The 13,248-nt window shown below is 53.5% G+C and overlaps 1 protein-coding gene across 1 annotated transcript; it reads right to left on the reverse strand.

Annotated features, from left to right (window-relative positions):
* Nucleotides 1-1,330: 1,330 nt before the first annotated feature.
* On the reverse strand, nucleotides 1,331-2,124 carry IUM83_04868 (ABC transporter C family member 5; the record flags this gene model as incomplete). The annotated part of the gene is made up of 2 exons (XM_067928969.1): nucleotides 1,331-2,027; nucleotides 2,102-2,124. 2 exons carry the CDS (start codon nucleotides 2,122-2,124, stop codon nucleotides 1,331-1,333), a joined length of 720 nt encoding a protein of 239 aa, XP_067796101.1.
* Nucleotides 2,125-13,248: the final 11,124 nt, after the last annotated feature.

Below are 13,248 nucleotides of genomic sequence, written 5' to 3' on the forward strand. Positions count from 1 at the left end.
TCTAATCGAGCGGAATGCTATCTAGCTCCTCAAACGGCTTGGTGTGAAGAGCGCCCTCGAGAGAAAAATCCGTCAGTCGACTCTTGTACGACGGCTTCACCCACTTAAGTAGCGAGAAATCGCTCTCTACGGTAAATGTTCCCGGAAATATGGTGGCTAAACCACCTGCAAACCGCTTCAACGCAGGATATTGAACATCCAGCGAGTCCCAGCAGTTTGCAAAGTCGAGCTTGACGTTTTGCTCCACCTTCGCGCGGAACTCAGTGCTGGAAGCGTACATTTGCCGCATTGCTGAGTGTTCCTGCTCGATTTGATCGAGATCGGACTCCTTCCAGAGCCTAGTCATGCGCGCGCGATGTTGATCAATGATTGTAGGCAGATCGCGGCCCCTCAAACTGACCAGGTGATGGGGTAATACCGGTGGTGGATCGATTTCGAGAGGCATGTTGTTAGAATCCCTTTCAGGTTGAAGCTGATTAAGCCCTTCCATAATTTCAGCTAACACGCGGGCGACCTCAAACAAAAGGTTGTACAGTTCGTCCGGCGAAATCACGCCCATGGCAGCGATAGTGAAATTGCCATCGTCTCGTAGCAATTCGAGCAGACTGTTAGCGTCAACCGCAATAGTTCCACTGGGTGAGAAGGCATACCGCGAGCAGATACAAGGAAGTGGCGGCCATACGGGCGCCGCACAATTTATGAGCTTGACCTCCGTGCGTGTAGTATCGTCGAGGCCTACTTTCGCGTTGAATTTCTCTTTGTACTTATCGAAAAGACTTTGAAATTGCGCGGACTGCTCGGCCACGAGCGCCGTTTTACCTTCGAGGGTACGAAAGGAGATAATAGCGCTGCTTGATACTGATTCGGCGATGGTCAGCACCAACCACCAGCCTTCAGGTGGCCGACAACCTGAATCGTTGTCGCGAAGATGAGCCTCAAGCTCTGACCGGTACTTCTTGAACCACTTGCAGCACTTTCTCATTGATTCCCACCTAGTGTCCGAGAGTAGCGGTGCGGTAGTTTGCATCTTGGAGATCAGGTTTTGCTGTCGGCGAAATTGGGTTATCATTCGAGTAAAAACACGATAGAAATGACCATTCCTCAGCGTCTTGATGGCTGACTGTAATATGAGGTCGAGCTGGTGCAACCCACACCATACACGAACGAAGCCTTCGCGACATACACGCTGAAAGCGCGTGGCAAGGCCACTGATTCGGCCAGTCATCTTCCTTTCGCCGCCAGTGGTAATGCCGATGATCACATCCCTCCAGTGGGGGCACATCACATCTAGCACTGCCGCGGCAGCACCAAACATTACTTCGGCAGTGTGTCATTTATTTATCGGAATGGCGAGCAGGTGGAAATTAAGTAGACGCCCGTTGAAGTAGAGTCGAACGCGAATATCCAGATACGACACGGAAAGATGCGTTGACATGTCAAGCGCAATTGCAAACGTCCACTCGGCCGCCATTAGAGAATTCAACTTCTGCAGATTGATCATGCACGCAAAGCCCGCATATTTTGCCGGTAACTCGGGTGTACAGGAGCCCAGCGAAGCTAAACCAGTTCGATGTCTTGTCTTAGTCAAAGTTGCCAACGCCATGCGGAAAGACATCCCAATGCTTAAGTAGTCAACGATCAGGTGAAACTGGACTGGGTTCACGATGTTCAGCACATAATGAGTGTTGTCAACATTGCAGCACAGGCGGGAGCGAATGCGGTCCCACGAGATATCATCCACGTCGTCTCCGACGAGGAAACTGTCGATAATGCCCTCCACAATAGCCCGGTCAACTTCGATGACCAGTGGAGCTTGGTTCTCATTCAGGTACAGGTGCATACTGGAGCGATGTAGAGATCGGTCGTCAAACAACGTTTTGCACTCGGCTTCAGTCAGAAGCTGGTACTGCTTCCACTTGTTGGGATGCTGATTGTAGTGGTGTTTTCGATAGTGCTCAGGACGAAAGGGGCGGCGGAAGTACTTGATGTTTGTCGTCTTCTTGCGCTTAGCGCCTACCTTTTCTTCCCTGCCGAAGACGGCGCAAAAACGGCAAAGAACGCTGAGCACGTTGTTCCCATTTGATGGTTCTCGCTCGCTAACCTGGAGCTCAAACTCGAGCTCATGGGCACTCTGAAAAGGAGTCGACCTTTGCTTCGACTTAGGCTTGGGTGTTTACTGTATCGCGTCGTACAGAGAGATATCGGTTCTTGTTGTCGATCTCTCCCCCATTGTGCTGCCGCCAGTGCAGAAAGCGTTCTCGCAGTGCTTTGGCGGCGCCTCACAGCACTTGTAACCCCCCTCCTTATACTGGGCAATTTCTAAAATTAGGAAGTGGCACTGTTGCCCATTTTAACGACGAATGCCCATTCTATATATGCCTGGTCCACAAGGCGAACTGCCAGCGCTCCGTGTGTATCATCGTAGTAACCAATTGATTGTTGCTTAGCGCCTTCTCCGGCTTCGGGGCCAGCTTGGCAGCCCATTCGGTTCCCGGCAGAACTCGTTCCTCCTCTTCCGTCTTGTCTTCCTCATCTTTGGTGATCTTCTCTGCTCGCAGGGACCGCTTGATAACGCCGTCGGTTCGCCTAGCAGTGAGCGGCATCCGTGCAAGTGGGCTTTGTTGGAAACTCTTTGAGTCATGTCTTATATACAAAGCCGACAGACAAAGTCGTGCAATGCACAATAAGGACTCACCAGCCAATCATAATATATTATACAATCAGCTTTGTATGGCATTTGCTTTATACGAATTGACGTGTGTTTTATGAAACCATTGGCGTGTTTTAAATCGTTTTATCTGCTTGGGTTTCTTGCACTTTTATTACGGGGATGGTGTTCATGATGCCGACTTTGTGTGTGGTTATCTGGTGTACAGTCATAGACCGAGTTCAGTACTGTAAAAAAAGTGTTAGGTTAATTGCGCAACAGTCGATATATTACACAGAGGCATATATAAAATATGAATTTCCATAATTCTACCTTAAGCACAGAGATTTGTTTTTAAGATGGTGACAATAGCTCGTACTCAGTAGACGTGTATTATAGTAGAAATAGTAGGTAAAAGTGATATTACTAGTGTATTATATTGTGATATAATACTTTATCTTGCAGATTGCAGTGCACATGTGACTATGAGGCCCACGCAATAGGTGACACCATACACGCACAACTGTTGCCAGTCCAAGTTACTTGATGTACTTCTCCCCGTGTAACGGATGCAGGTGGGTAGAAAATTCCTTCTTATCACAGGAGTTACGAAACTCATGGAATATGCAAAATCGGGTTGTATGACGAATCAGAATATCCTATTTGCGAATATACACCAATCGTTGGACGACCGAACAAATATTTTTTTACAGTACGCATTTAGGTCGCTTTGATACGGTCTTAGAGACGACCGTTCTGTACGGCAAGACTAATAGTACTAGCGATTTCAGACAAGACCAAAATTGCTACGGCAAACTTAAAAGTACTAGGACAAGACTTGCTGTACTAGGACAAGCCCTACAATACGATGGCGTTATCTACTACACAATTCTTTGCAGGTACTCATACCGAGTCTTCACAAGTCGGTGCTTTTTGTCGAGGCGAATATATCGTGCAACTGTGTCAATCGTGAGTACACACATGTTTGGAATAACACCATCGTTTAACCAATGTGTGATAATATAGTAAGCCAAAACCGCGGTGAGTGTAGCATCCGAAACCTCCCTTGGGTGAGCAACTCCCTTTTGGGTGGCAAACTCCAACTCATCTTGGGCAATTAGATTGGCAGCGCTAAAGCGACTGGGAAGCATATCACTTTTATTTTTGTCCAGATTGGTCCACTCGCATACCGGCTTGAATAAATGACCTGAAGGATCCGCCTTCCAATACGTGCGACACAATTCTTCCAATGTTTTGCTGGACGAAAAATGGATGCCTGTTCACTGCATCCAGGCCGATCGCGCGATGGCTCATGCGCAGGGCTCCTAGCAGGCTGTAGTATCGCTATTAGGGTATCCAGATTTTCTTCTAAAGCGCATTTAGAATTTTCGAGGGCCTTCAAACGCTTTTCCAGTGAGAGTTTTGAAGGTGTATGCCTAGTATTAGCTTCCGCACTTCGCTTTCGCTCGGTAAACGTCGTCGGGCAACCTATGTAGACTTCATGATCTAAGGCCAAACAATTCGCTAGTTGTTTATCTTCGTCGCAAGCTGCTTGGTCAAGAAGATAGCGCACAAGCATCTCCGCGGATTCATTTTGTGTCCAGCCAGCCCACCACTTTGCCATTCTGAGTGACAATCGCCTTTCAGGGAGGGCAAACATGAACCGGTACTGTGTGCCAACTGTGATGTTGTAGCACGCACAAAATCGACAAAGGTGGATACTAGCACAAACCACAACAATTGCAGAGCTAGTCGGCTCTTGTTGGCCTGCGCTAAGCTGCCTCAAGCGGTTCGGCCCTTGCGGGACAGAGGCGACTCGCCTCCGCCGAGACCAAGTACCCCAAGCCAGTCAAATCACGGAGGTCAGCTGAGCTACCTGCCTCCGGGTTCAGAAATCCTGTGCCCTCCACCAAAGGATAGACGACGGCGCGTGAGCGCTTTTACAGGTCGCCGGGGCAGAAGCAACCCGACTTGAAGAGTAACTGCACCCGGGCTGTCCGGCGTACCAGCTCGCCGACCTGGCGAGACTTGTTCCTTTCGCGCTTGGCGAGATTTGCCCAACCCGGCCGACCTAATCTCTTGGCGCTGCCAGTCGAGTACCCTCCAAGCTATGCCTCTCGAGTACCGACGGCAGGCATAACCCGCCCCGCGCAGTGACTTACGGAGAAGTGTACACGTGTGGTGGGCCTAGCAAATCCTGCTCTGTTTGTTCATAAGTCTTCTGGGCGCCCTGAAAGGGCGCCTCCACTATTCCTAAGTGCCTATACAAATATCAAGTGAAATGGAATCGGATCTCGGCTGACCCATCACCCTCGCTGCGACGCTTCGAACTCGGCGGAGCCGGATAAGTTGTCCAGATAACCCGGCGAGCTCCGCGGGGAGTCTGTCTGACTCGGTTGGTTGCTACTGGGCTCACCGGGCTCACGCTTGGTCCTCCTGCGCTGCCTCTGACCGTGCCCCACTCCGTCTGGGCGGCCGGCATCCCTGTTTAGCCAAGCTCGAGGCCCGAAAACTGCCTTGGACTCGGCTGAGCGTCTCCTAGCGCTCTCATCCTTCGTGCTTCAGTACATGTGTCCCCTACTTGCATGACGCCACCCATCCTTGGTCTCCGGTGGTCTTGAATCCTCATCAGTCGGGCGTGGTGCGTCCCTGAAGCCTGCTAGCTCGGTGAGCTCGGCTGACTGGTACAGTGTACCAACCCACCACAGTCGATTCCGGTTTTAGGCGGATTTGGTACGCTGTTCCACTTGGGTGCTAAAAAAAACTGATGTTTCTTACACCACACAGCCCGCCGAAAGGTATGCGATGTAAACCAGATATCTCTCCACGCTTGTCTAATGTAGCCGCGAGCCTTCGTTCCATTTCGATTGAGATCACGAAGCACACAGTTAAGCAAGGTGATGAATGCCTGTTCTGACATATTTTGCCCCATTCCACGCGCGCATTTTCACATCCCGTTGTAGCTGTGTCCGTATTGAAAACATGCTTTGAAATATTTGGAAGTGCCGGAAATACATATCTGTGTCACTCCATCGATGATCTGTCTTCGTTTGGATGTACGCCAACCAGACCGTCATATGATACAAAGCATCAATTGGTCGTTCACGCTCGTCCAAGTGGTGTAGATTATAGCAGCTGTAACGGGGTTACACGCACAAGTGGCTGCAAGCCACTTGTGAATTTAACAGATAGGTTATCTGTTAAAAGTTTTGGATGCTTCCTCACCTTGGTGTAAGACACACCAATGGATACAATGAAGTGGACCACCACAATGAGTGGTCCACTACATACCCAAAGATCCTATTGGTAGAAAGCAGCATCTTTCTACCAATCAGGTCATGCATATTAGCGGGGCGCTGACAGCCAGTCGCTGTCAACCCTTTCATAGATGATAAATAGTTTTTAGCAGATTTTAGAGGAAGATCAATTTACAAACAATACAGTTCTCATTTTACCTAATCTAAGTCACTTGGAATCCTTTCTTACTTAACTTATATTTGTGTATTCAAATATAATTAACCTAAGTAATTACTAAGTATTTACGCTTCCTCATACACGTTGCGCAACGTGTAAGCTAAAGTAGTGAGTCAAGTTAGACCCACTACACCTGGTAGCACTTTGTAGTCCGTCCAACGACCGACTGCTTGACGTTCGTACGCGGTGTACGAACGCGGAGCGGAGAACCACATGAGCACGGAGGTGCCCATGGAGAGCTCCAACACGCCTGCAACGCATGTTGCACGCGCTGACTGCCCCCACCTGTCTGACCCAGAGCGGGAAGCCCTCCAACGACTGTCAACAGTCATTGGGGAGGCGGCGATAGCCACGATGCTGCGTACGCTATCGCCGACGGAGCAACATGGTGTTGCTCTGGGCTTCATCATGAAGGAGCAGCGTGATGCTGCTTCCTCAGTGACGGCGTCGTCAGGGACGACACCGCGAGCTCAATCATTGAAATTGAGCGTAAGCAATTACGTGGGAAGAGAGGGCGAGCCTCTCCTCCGATGGCTTGTCGAGCTCGACACAGCCATAGCGGCTCGACGCATCGTCGACCCGCTGTCGAAGGTCGCGTTCGCCATGTCCTGCCTTGGCGGACGCGCAAGGAGTTGGGCGTATGGACGCCGACTCTCCGTTCCTACGTGCTTCAGCACGTACGCAGTGTTCAAAGAGGAGCTCAAACAAGCGTTTGAGCCCCCGCAAAACGAGTTCCGGTCGAGGGCGGAGTTCCTCGACCTGCAGCAGGGTAAGCATGACGTCCATGCTTACGCGCAGCGCGCACGATATTTGGTCTCGAACATCGTGACTATCCCGATTGACGAGGCGCCCAAGGTCGTCACGTTCATGAAAGGACTTAGAGATGGGCCCGTGAAGACCTATTTCTTCCGAGAGTACCCGAGTACTCTCGAAGCTGCAATCACTCTTGCCGTGCAAGAAGAGTTTAGCCTGCGATAGGCTAAACTCCATGTAAACGTACCGAGGCCGCAACCGCGCCCGGTAGCGAGGACGGGAGGTCCGGAGCCAATGGACCTCTCGAACGCAACAACTGCTGGTTACCAGCAGCAGGGAGGTAACGTGCGATGCTTCCGTTGCGGAAGGATCGGTCACTTTGCAAGGGAGTGCACAGCTCCCATGCCCCCTGGAGGTGGCCGTCGTGGCGATGCTAGGCATCGCCGCGGACCAACAAAAAACGCGAACATCCAGTAGGCGCGGGGCGCCCTACTGGTAATGCAGTCGCGCGTGCCGACATCGGGCACGCGACACTGAGGACTGCAGCCCCCAGTGAGACCAGCTCTCACTGCAAGAAACAAGATGACAGGCCGAACCTAGTCATCTTGAAGGTTTACTCGAAGAGAGCGAGAGACTCTCTTCGAGCTTTGGTAGATTCAGGCGCGTCGAACAACTTTGTTCGACTACGAAGCCTGTCGAGACTTGACTTCGAGGAAGTAAATGTACCTCGAAGTCTTCTGGAGGTACGACTGGCAACAGGTGCCATCATGAAGACCGAGAAGCGCGTCGTAAACGTGCGCTTCTTGTACAAACAATGAGTGTTTGTCGAACACTTTATCGTCCTGGACCTGGACGATAAGTTCGACGTAGTAATGGGCATGCCGTGGCTTGCACGGCATGATACGGTGATAGACTGGAAGAAGCGCACGCTCGTGCGCTTCGGACGCGACAGCGGAACAGAGAGCGATGGCCCTGTTACCGCAGCGCACGCACCAGCAGGTGCGCGCGGCTCACCAGTCGAGACAGCGCTTTATGCCGCTGTCCCGGAGTGCCCAAGAAGTGAGCGAGGGCGCGCACAAGTGAGACCAACGTCGGCAATGCTGCCGACGTCGAAAGAAAAAGATGTGTTGGTTCCGGGAACCAACACTCGCGTTCAAGCGTGTACGGGACAGTCCCTGACCCGAAGCGGTCAGGTCGACAACGACGCGTCGGCTCCCGGAGCCAACGCACCCTCGGTCATGAGGGGCTCCGCCAATGAATGGCGTCGAGGTGACGAAGGCGTGTCAACTCCGGGGGTTGACGCTGCAAACAGTGCGGACGGTTGCAAACGTACCACACTGACGCAATTTGCATGCTGTCGTGCAGCCGGGCTGCACGATGAAGCGCCATGCGATCAAGCCGGGCTTGATATCGCGCGCCCGCAGACAGGGTCTGCCAGCGAAGGGACACAATACAGTGCTGCCGGGCTGCACGAAGGAAAATGCGGTCAAGCCGGGCTTGATACCGCGCGCCCGCGGACAGAGTCCGCCGGCGAACAACTGTTCACGGCCGGGCCTGGACCAAAACAACAACTGTGCGGAGCCCGGGCTCCGCACAACAAGAAGACGGCGCATGCGGAGAACGCTGCGCAAGTCTCGGTCCGGGACCGAGACGCAACAGAACAGTCTGCTGGGCAGACTGCGGCGGTGACGCCGGATGTCGAGACGCCAAGCGTCTTGACGCGCACCGACACTGGATTCCAGCATCGTGAGATGGAACTCGCTAATCCTCCGACGACGGCGTCGGAGTTGACTTCGCTTCCGGCCATGAGCTGGAAGCGCTTCACGCGCGACTTGCACGATGGACGCATCGAGCAAGTCTGCGTTCTTTCGGACAGCGAAAGAACGGAGAGTGAGAGCGAAGTGCTGAGACAGCTCTTCATGGGAAGTACCACTGAGAATGAAAACACTATCAGTTCGAATACGTAGCGAGAGCGCTTCGAGGAACAGGGTTGGGACTCGCTGAAGTCGAGTCCCTATTACGAACTGTTGAGGGAGTACAAAGACGTACTCCCGGAAGAAACTTCTGCGGAGCTTCCGCAGGATAAGGGCATTCAGCACGAGATTGATCTCGTGCCGGGCACGAAGTACTGTGTCACGCGGCCACTGCCGCGAGAGCAAGTGAAAGCGATCGACGACTTCTTTGAAAGTCGTCGCAAAGCAGGACAAGTGCGGGAATCAAAGTCCCCGCACAGTGCTCCGACGTTCTGTGTCAAAAAGCCAACAGGGCGGATGGCGCATTGTTCATGCCTACAACAAGCTGAACGATGCGACGGTACCGGCGCAGACGCCGATACCGCGAAAAGATGTTATCATCGATTCGATGGCCGGGAGCACCGTTTACAGTGCTCTCGACTTGCGAGATGGGTTTTATCAAATCCTAATGCGTGAGAGCGATATCCCTCTCACGGCAGTGAGCACGCCAAGCGGCATGCTCTGGGAATGGCTAGTAATGCCACTGGGGCTTAATAACGCCCCTGCGACTTTCAACAGGTGCGTGACGCACTTGTTGCGCTCGGTGCGCGACTTCGCACCGAGCTACTTCGATGATGTGTTCATCCACAGCCGGGCTGTGGACGGGAAGACCGACGTAGAGATGCACAGGGTGCATCTCCGGAAGCTACTTGAGCTTATGCGAAAGCATAAGCTCTACGCGAACCTGAAGAAGTGTATCTTCGGGGCGAGCGAGATACCCGTCCTCGGGTGTCTCGTAGGGAAGAATGGTGTTCGCCCTGACCCGGAAAAGGTCAGAGTGATCAATGAATGGCCAACGCCTTGAAGTGTCAAGGAACTGAGGCAGTTCCTTGGCTTAGCCACGTACTTGTGCAAGTACGTGGAGGATTATGCGGGCAAGATCCGCCCGCTGTCACAACTTCTTAAGAAAGAAGCTGTGTGGAATTGGACACCCGATTGCCAAAAGGCATTCGATGCAGTCAAGCGGGGCTTGACTGAGGCGCCGATCTTGGCAGTGGCTGACCAAGATCGCCCATTTCACGTAGTGTGTGACGCATCCGATTTCGCGATCGGATGCGCGTTGATGCAGCACGATCACGAGGGCCGTGATCGTGTCGTCTATTACCAATCGCGTCAGCTGAAGCCAGCTGAGCGCAACTATCCGGTGCATGACAAGGAACTCCTTGCCATGAAATATGCACTCGCAAAGTTCCGAGTGTATTTGCTTGGGAGTAGACCATTTGTGGTCTACACCGATCATGCATCACTGCGCACCGCAGTGAAGTCGCCACATATATCACAAAGAATGGCGAGATGGCTCTCATTCTTTGCGGAGTATAACTTCCGGGTCGAATATAATCACGGAAGATTGAATGTAGTGGCCGACGCGTTATCACGTCGGCCGGACTATGCAGAAGCGGTTGACGTCCATGCCATTGACGCCATGCGATCGAGCAAACCCACATCATCTCTGTTGGATGATGTGAAGGCCGCGTACGCGCACGACGCGGACGCGAAGCTCTTGCTGGCCTATGGCACAGCGCCTTCTGACAAGTCCCGTCAGAAGCTGCCCAAGCACCTTCGAGCGCGTGCACACCGCTTTCGTGTGCACGACGGACTACTGCTTTACAATGCAGTCGACGACAACGCGGATCGCGTTGTCGTGCCGAATGACCATGACCTGCGACTCAGGATCATGTACGAGTATCATGATGCCCCGACTGCGGGACATCTCGGACGTGAGAAGACTTACGTCCTTCTGACACGCGACTTCTACTGGCACCACCAGTATAAGTGGGTGCGCAAGTACATCCGTGCTTGCGAGGTATGCCAACGCGCAAAGCCTGCGCCATTCGCGCAGGCTCCACTGCAATCACTACCGACTCCGTCGGAGTGTTGGAAGTCCATGTCTTTGGACTTCATCTTTGGCCTTCCCCCGGATAGCGGAGGGAACACCGGTGTTATGGTCTTCGTCGACCGCTTCAGCAAGATGGTACATCTTGCTGCGGTGCCGGCAGAGGTGACCGCGAAGCAGACGGCCCATCTGTTCGTTGACATTGTGTTCAAACACCATGGCATGCCGACCGACATCGTGTCGGACAGAGACCCACGCTTCACAGCGAATCTGTGGAAAGAAGTGTTTACACTTCTTGGGAGCCAGCTTTCCATGTCGACTGCGGATCATCCGCAGACGGACGGTCAAACCGAGCGCGTGAATCGCGTGCTCGTCGACATTTTGAAGAGCTACGCTCACTCGTTCCAAAACTGGAGCGAGTGTTTGTCGATGGCGGAATTCGCCATCAACAACTCGGTGCATGCCTCGACCGGGCATACACCGCTTTATGTGAATGCCATGCGGCATCCACGCCTACAGAGTTTACTCGGAGTGATGGCTCCCACTTTAAGTGGGGGAGGATCTACGACTGCAATACAGCAGCCGCAGAAAACCGCTGACACTTGCACAGTGTCAGCTGCAACAATGGCCAAACCACATGAGTCTGCGCAGGACGCAGACTCCCCCAACAACAAGGCCAACGACCACGGGTCTGCGCAGGGCGCAGACACCGCAAAGAACCACGCAGAGGCCGGGCTTCTAGCGGAGTGCGACCTGAATGACTTCAGCTCGGATGCAATAAACTTCCTTACCAAACGACAAGCCGTAATCCGGTTTGTCCAGGATGCAATAGCAGCTTCTGTGGATAGACAGAAGCTGAACGCAGACAATGCGGGCAGAAGCAACACAAATGAATTCAAAGATAGTTCATTGGTTTTGTTAGCTACGCAAAACCTGCCTAAACATGCAGTTTCGGACTTCGGGGCAAGCAAGCTTGCTCCGCGCTTCATCGGGCCGTTCACTGTGTTGACACGGCACGGCAACGCATACACGCTAGACATACCGTCTAGCATGCGCCTCCATCCGACCTTTTACGTCGGACGGCTGAAGCCATACCTGCAGCACGAGCCATCTCGCTCGGCGGACCCGAAGCCTCGGCAGGAGCCGAGGCAGAAGCGGAGGACTTGGCCTCGGCGACGAGCAGCCTCTCCTCCAGCGCGCGGACGCGCTGGAGCAACCCCTTCATCTGGGTCCCCAGTTCGACCTGGATATTCGAGGCGGTCTGCGAGACCGCCGCGACTTGGGCCTTCTGGTTCGCCAACTCCTGTTTCAAGGCGGCGAACTCAGAGCCCTGCAGACGCTCCACGGCGGTCACCCGGTCGTGGAGCGGCGCATACTGATCAGCCCGGGGCTGATCATACCCGGGGCGTGTTCCCACCCCCGCCACCGCCGATCCGTGACGCCCGCGGCTCAACCCGCTGGATTGTTGAGCGGATTGTTGACCATAGTATCCCGAAAACGAACCCTCGAGGGGCTCGTTTTCGTATTCGTTGGAGAGGATTTCCTCCCCATCGAGATACATGGGAGCCGCGGAACGTCTTGCTAGAGGACGTTCCGGAAATGGTGAGGGCGTACGAGGAGCAGTACGCGCTGGCACAGCGGAAGTAGTGCGAGCGCTGCGGTCATCGCTAGCGCCCGAACCCTCACGTGCTAAGAACTTAGCACGGAGCTCTTTGAGACTCTCGAGCACACGGAACGACGTGTACCCGTTCAGGTCGCGGTCGCTCAAGCGGACCGCGTCTGGGAAGCACTTCGCGCACTGAAAGCCCTCGGGCACAGCGCACGGCACATTTGCCTCCTCAGCAGCAACGTGGAGTTGCTCCAACTTTCCACGCTTCGAGTACGTCTCGAAGCGATCACGCGCTTGCTTAATCCGATCACGGTAAGCACTCGGCCGCTTGTTGAAGTTTTCAACAGAGGCGTTCCAGCTTTGACAAAGTGCCTACCACTCGGGCACTTTGCTGCGAGAAGATGTCTTCTTGCTTTGAAACCATCAGAGCTCATGGAAGAGTCCGATGTAGTAATCGCGCCTTTGATGCGTTTCCGCATCAAAGTGCAGCTCGGCAGCCACAGCGTCATCTTTGATGGCGCTGTACACGTACAGTGGCACCTCATTCGGAGGTACCGAGTTCCCATACCGGTCCGCGATCTCGGACGCGGACGGCATCCACGGATCGCGCGCTGCACCTGCAGCGCGCGGAGTACTGAGAGCCCCAGCTGAAGCGAGTGGTGTATCACTCTCAGTACGCGAACGCTTCGAACTCGAAGCGTCCGATTCGTCCCCTTCACGCGGGCGAACATTCTTGGCGTGAGGGTCGAGCGATTCGCTCGACACTGAGTCTTTACGCTTTGAGGGCGAGTCCTCCTCGCCCTCCATGTCTTCACCGTCGTCGTCGAAGTCGACGACGTCGCTGTACTTCGCCTTCTGGCGTTCGAAGTAGTCGTCGATGGAGAGATGACTCCCCACCGACTTTGTGGACTTCTTCTGA

The sequence above is a fragment of the Phytophthora cinnamomi genome (genome assembly GCF_018691715.1).
Source record: "Phytophthora cinnamomi strain GKB4 chromosome Unknown Contig17, whole genome shotgun sequence".
In the NCBI taxonomy this organism is placed as follows: domain Eukaryota; phylum Oomycota; class Peronosporomycetes; order Peronosporales; family Peronosporaceae; genus Phytophthora; species Phytophthora cinnamomi.